Source organism: Zingiber officinale, chromosome 5B (assembly GCF_018446385.1).
Source record: "Zingiber officinale cultivar Zhangliang chromosome 5B, Zo_v1.1, whole genome shotgun sequence".
NCBI lineage: Eukaryota > Viridiplantae > Streptophyta > Magnoliopsida > Zingiberales > Zingiberaceae > Zingiber > Zingiber officinale.
In genome coordinates this window covers 101,948,803-101,954,974 of record NC_055995.1, presented here as the reverse complement: position 1 = coordinate 101,954,974, position 6,172 = coordinate 101,948,803, and the positions used below count along the sequence as shown (strand labels likewise).

At 43.5% G+C, this 6,172-nt stretch overlaps 1 protein-coding gene across 2 annotated transcripts; it reads right to left on the bottom strand.

The window, feature by feature from the left end:
• Positions 1-1,796: 1,796 nt before the first annotated feature.
• On the bottom strand, positions 1,797-2,895 carry LOC121987696 (transcription factor bHLH162-like). 2 transcript variants are annotated; one of them, XM_042541431.1, is made up of 3 exons: positions 2,586-2,895; positions 2,140-2,499; positions 1,797-2,053 (listed from the first exon to the last, which is right to left on the bottom strand). In XM_042541431.1, the coding sequence occupies exons 1-3, from the start codon at positions 2,694-2,696 to the stop codon at positions 1,979-1,981; spliced, it is 546 nt and encodes a 181-aa protein (XP_042397365.1). In that variant the 5' UTR covers positions 2,697-2,895; the 3' UTR covers positions 1,797-1,978. The 2 variants fall into 2 exon arrangements, with proteins under 2 accessions (XP_042397365.1, XP_042397367.1); XM_042541433.1 differs by having other exon boundaries at positions 2,140-2,496; positions 2,586-2,887.
• Positions 2,896-6,172: the final 3,277 nt, after the last annotated feature.

Sequence of the window (6,172 nt, the reverse complement as noted above, 5' to 3'; positions counted from 1 at the left end):
TGCATGATAGTGGGGTCGGATAGCTGACGTGGTCGAAGGTCAAGCTCACGTGGTGGTTAGAAGTCAAGCCCACGTGGCGGTCAGAAGTCAAGCATACGTAATCGTCAGAGGTCCAGCCTACGTGGTGGTCAAAAGTCTAGCCTACATGGTGGTCAAAGGTTCGAATTGCAGGAGGGTCCCAGTCGGACCTAAGTGGTACTCCAGGGTTAGGCCCACACGTCAAGTAGGAATTCGAAAGGTAAGGCTTACAGGTCGGGATTTACAGGATAACACTCGCAGAGCAAGATAAGCGGACCAAAGACGTACAAGATAGGATATACGGATCAAGGCGTACAGGTCAGGATAGGAGGATCAAGGTGTACACGTCAAGTAGGAATTCAGAAGGAAGACTTACAAGTCTGGATTTACAGGATATGACTGGCGGAGCAGGATAAGCGGACCAAAGACGTACAGGTCAGGATATACGGACTAAGATGTACAGGTCAGGATATACGGATCAAGGCGTATAGGTCAGGACAGGAGGATCAAGGCGTACACATCAAGTAGGAATTCGGAAGGTAAGGCTTGCAGGTCGGGATTTACAGGATAAGACTCGCAGAGCAAGATAAGCGGACCAAAGACGTATTGGTCAGGATATACGGACTAAGACGTACAGGTCAGGATATACGGATCAAGACGTACAGGTCAAAATCGGAGGACTAAGGTTTACAGAATAGGGTCGTACATACGGAACGAGACTTAAGGAATGACAAAAGAAGTCCTCGGTGGGTCGGGCGGTAGGCGTAGGTCTGGATTTACCAGGATAAACCGAATAGCAAATAAAGGGCAGGACGTACAGCACGGATTTATGGGACAACAAACACACACCATGGAATGCGCCAGGAAACGCAGGTCTGTGCCTACAGGTCAAGATTTGCAGGTACAAGGACCCAGTCGAGGGTTAACAGATCGGGGCAAGCATACACTATACGACAATCAAACCAGGGAATCGTAACAACCCGTCAGAGAATAATCACTGCCTGTCAGGGAATATACTAACGGTCTAGGGCTTATTGCCCCCTGATTCCTCCTCAAACCTATAGGAAGATGCCAAGTGTCATTCACCGCCAGACAAATCCTGACACCCGACATTCCCTGACACTCGTCAGACTCCCGAAGTACCCACTGCCATATAAAAAGGGAAGTTTTGTCTCTACGCAGGTACGCTCACTCGTCTTTTCGCACTCTTTTACTTTTCGTCCTTTCACTGTGCTTCTGGGGGAAAAGTACCTGACTTGAGCGTCGAAGGGCCTGACCCGGGGACTTTTTCCCTGGTTCTTAGTGTCTAACGTGAGGGCGGCTTGTCTGAGTGTGTGCAGAATCCTCGCCTCATCATCCTTGTCATCACCGCTCGTCATCTACTCGTGGGAGCCCTTCCAGTAGGTGCCAGATCGACCAGGCGTCCCTGCGACTTTCTGTCAACACCAAGGATAACCCAGCCAGTCTCCGTCCGACTCAATTTTCGGATAGGATTAATGTAGATTATAACCAAGTAAATCCTGATCCTTTTACTTATTCCTTTTTAAATTGTTATTTTCATTAATTTAATTATCTTGAATTACTTAATCTAATTATGTATTTGTACTAAACAAGCCAGAGATATTTTTTTAAAACTCTAATTTCGAGTATTCACCCCTTATTTTTATCGGCCGCACATGACCAAAATCTTTAACCCTGGAGTCCTTATCATGTTTTTCTTCTACCTACTTCAAAATGAATAACACGTGGAAGCACATGCAATACCTCGACAAAGACAGTGGCAATATCTAAATCATTAGATTTATAGGTATCTGAAGAATTAAAGAAGAAAGAGCTAACAATCTTTTCATACGCTACATGGCAGATCTCTAAAATCTTCATTTTATTTACGAAGATGAATTTTGAACATAAACTTCCAAGAGCTAACACCATTTTTATCCTTTCTTGTCTCTTCATCCACTCAGACATCGAATATTGTCTTTTGCAGTTTCTCCAGCACTCTGCCGGCCTCTACTCCAGTTCTAACCTCGGTGACCTGGAACAGGGAGAGTTGAACTTCACATTGTAGCAAATAAGCATGCAGCAAAAACGTGAAGGTGAAGAAGAAGAAGTATAGATTACCAAAGACTGAACTATGTGGAAAGCTCTGTTCCCTGTTACTGCATAGCTTGCAGTGGCCACCTCAAACCCTTCTACTTCCAGCACTCGGATGGCCTGCCAGAACACCTTCTGGTGCTCCCACGGACCGCTCATTATCACCACTTTCAACCCAGAATTTAAATTCGTTCTCAATCTATGCACCTCAATCTTGGGCAAACATTCGCGTGAACCAGTAGCCGCTTGCTTTCCAATTCCTGCACTCAGCTGCCTCTTCCTCTTCCTCATGTTCTCCAGATTCCCCTGTTTCTCCTTTATGTATTTTATGGCCTCGTCCAGCTTCTCCTGCAGAGTCAGTCCTTCCGCCGCTGCCGTTCCTTCCTGCTTTACAATTAGTTACAGTACTCAACCCTCGTGATTCCATCTAACTTTCGTTTTAGTTTGAAACAGATTCGGCTATTCAATTATACCTTGGAAGAGGGCGCGGGGAGGAGGGCGATGAGCTGCGAGTAAAGAGCTTTCATTTGGATTCTCCGGTTCTTTTCAATAGTCTTCCGGTCCGGCCGGGCTGAGCTCTCCATGGCGACGACGGCTGCTGGTTCAGAGTCCGGAGTCCCCGGCCCCTTCTGTGCGAGCGCATATATAGTGCAAGGAAGACGAGAACGAACGGCTCATTGTGCAAAAGGCTCATGAGAACGAGCGAGGAGGAGGAGGAGATCGGAAGGGACGCGTGGGCTGAGGCGAGTGGGCGATGGGGGAGAATTGATTCGCTGTCCCCCGCAGCGGAGTGGGTCGGGAGCAACCGGCCACTTGCTTTTGGCTCGGGTCAAGCGGGGAAGTTATTTTAATTTGAGGGAGTTAATGGATTCCTGTGACGCCGGTTTACCTTTGGAGGCATTGCGTCACCGAAGTTCACACACACACAACAAGAGGGAGACGGACGGCCGGGGTTTGAGGCGTGAAGAAGGGGCAAAACATGGGGAGAGACGAGGAAGTGGAAGACTAGATGAGTTGACATTGGAGTTTGTGCTTTCGATGGTAAGCTGGAATCGCAAACTTTGACCGCCACCGTAATGCCAATTCAAGTTTTCATTAGCCCATAAGAAGTTTTATTTTACTTCCTCTTCTTGTTTTCGGTTTTCGGTTTTCGGTTTTCGGTTTGATAAAAAAAAATACCAATCTGATTGACCGATTCGATCGGATAAGGGCCATGGACTAATTCTTTTAGATCTCGATCGTATCGACTGGTTTTGATCAAGTTTAGTGACGGGGGAGTGGATTCCGTCGGCAAGCAAGATGCTCATAGTGGAGCTCATAAATCCTAAGATTTTGGAAAGTTTTTGTTCTTTATTTTCTTTCAACTGTGTAAAGTTATTAAAAGAGGATTCTACGTTTGAAAGATACGGTGCTCTTAACAGTTTGGTCTTTTAAGTGAATTTAAGATTTAAATCTTAACTGTAACGTATTGTATAAATATTTTTCTTGTGAGACGATAAATATAAGAAAATTAGTTGCTTAGATGGATTTCCATGAGTGTTTTTTAATTTATCTGGTGACCGATAAAAAACTTTTGTGAGATTATATCAGTCATATTTAAAGCAAAGCGATTCGAAAAACTAAAAACTTTAATTACCGGAAAAAAAAAACGTTTCCACAATGTGTGTTATAGTTGGGTGTGGATTTAGTAAAGATCACATAATGTATTATGTATAGAGACAATCATCTTACCACCGTGCTTCGTATTAAGCTTGCATGATTACAACTATCATAAAAAAAGTAGATCCGTTATCTTAGCGGCCCCCTTAGTGTCGGCCTCACGGATATGGAGGGAGGTTCATGCAGGTGCATAGGTCATAGGTGCATGACAGGATAAACTTCAGGTCGTCAGTTCCTGAGAATCGACCCCTGGTCATTACGCCAGAGATACCATGCGTCTACTATCTGCGCTACGTCCTGGAAGCATAGAAGGGGTCGGGGACTCCGGACTCTGAACCAGCAGCCATGCGAGCTAAAGGACCCGTGTGCATATGTTGCTAAATTCTTTTATGATAGAAGGCCCCCTCTTCTAAATTTTGTGATGGTAGTATGTTGCTAAATTGTCTTTACAATAATCTAGACTATTAGGACCCATGCAAGCTAAAGGAGGGATGAATAGCTTCAATCACTTCTCATAGTTACTTTGTGCTCGTTATTGAATAGGTAGCGAAAATCTTACTTCAAAGACTCCACATGTACAACACCTTGATTTATTTAATATCCACTTCCTTGAGGTGACTAATCCAAGGATCTACACCAGTGATCATATCCATTATGAACACACTCTTTCTAAAAAACCTTTTGAAGGTGGAGAAACCTCGCACCACCTTGTTCTTATAAGAACATAACAAAAAACGCAAACAAGATTACCCCTTGGTGGTAAGAAATGAAGAACTTTATTTTGTTTGCTCCTTCAATTACAAAAGAAATCGAAAATAATTTTATAATGAAGAACCTTGTTTCTTTTGCTCTTTTCTTACTTTGGAATGCCTCTTGGTGGTAGAAAATGCAATAACACTTTGTTCCCAAACCCTCAAGAGTTGGCTATGAGAATCCTTCTCAAAATCCTCACTATAAGGTTATTGTTCAGACTAATTTCACCTATCAATCAATTGATAGACTTCACCAATCAATTGCCATCGAATCTAATAGTTTAAACCTTTAAATGATTATTTTGTACCTTACCAATTGATTGATGTGACTCACCAATCGATTGGTTACTTCCAATCGATCAGGCCAATCGATTCCACAACATTATGTTTACTACCAATCAATTTATCTAATCGATTGAACTACCAATCGATTAAACCAATCGATTAGTGAGCAGTAAAAGTATAGATCTCTGAACAAGTTTTGTTTCACATAAAACATTGTCTCGTTTTGATATCTGAGTGAAAAGTTATAACCTTTGGAAGTTTATTCTGTCGAAACTTCATCGTTGTCTAGCATCCGATCAACCTTGACCTACTGGGACTTCACACCTCATCGCTAAGTATCCAATCACCTGTGATCCACTTAGACCTACTGGCACAATCACCTCTTGTGCCAAATGTTTGGTCCTCCATGACCCATTTGGACTTTCCGTCTTGTGGTAAATGTCTGGTCTTCCATGAGCTTCTTGGACTTTCCTTTTGCCAACTCTTTGTTAGACTTTTGATCATCAAATGTCTGGTCAACCTTGACCCACTTAGACTTTCCTCTTGCCAACTTTTCGTTAGACTTTCGATCACCAAGTGTTCGATCAATCTTGATCCACTTAGACTTTTCTCTTACCAACTTTCTATTAGACTTATGATCGCCAAATGTCCTGTCAACCTCAATTCACTTTGACTTTCCTTTTACCAATTTTCTATTGGACTTCTGATCACCAAGTGTTCAATCAATCGTGACCCACTTGGACTTCTTGCTCATGTCAACACCATGTTAGGCTTCCGACATCATCAAGTATCCGATTAATCTTGACCTATTTGACTTCTTATGCCAACTCTATGTTGGACTTCCAGCATCATCAACCTTGACCTATTTGACATCTTACTAACATATTAATCAAACATCAAAATCCAAATTCAAGTCAATCTAAGATTGGTCAACCTGGTCAACCTTGACCTGAGATCAATTATACTAACAATTGTTGGTGCGGGAAGCATCCGATGATCGAACTTGAGTTTTGATAATGACAAAGGATTCAAAGTTAAGGTCTGTTGTGATCTAACGTGCTTGACTAAGTGTTTCAGGAAAGTCCTAACTGTGGTTAGGCAGGTGAAACCCTAGGTCATAGGGGGTGGTAACCCTATGCGGAAAGTCTTGGTGGGTCGAGTGCTTCAGGCAAAAGTCCTAGGGGGTGGTAACCCTAGGTGGAAAGTCCTAGTGTCGCGAACCAGGTGAAAGACTGGACCAGCCGGGAAGCGGAAGTCCAGCAGAAAGTCCGGAAGTATCGAGCACCGAGTAAAAGTCCAGTCGATCTGGACGATCGCACTGGCAACAGGTAAATCTCCTGAGTGGAGTAGGTGAGGACGCGTTC

Bases quoted from the DNA above. Each gene is read 5' to 3' on its own strand.
- LOC121987696 (XM_042541431.1), bottom strand. From the start codon at position 2,696: ATGGAGAGCTCAGCCCGGCCGGACCGGAAGACTATTGAAAAGAACCGG. The intron at 2,500-2,585 runs GTATAATTGAAT...CTAATTGTAAAG, and splicing joins TCCCCGCGCCCTCTTCCAAG to CAGGAAGGAACGGCAGCGGC. The intron at 2,054-2,139 runs GTAATCTATACT...TCCCTGTTCCAG, and splicing joins TCCACATAGTTCAGTCTTTG to GTCACCGAGGTTAGAACTGG.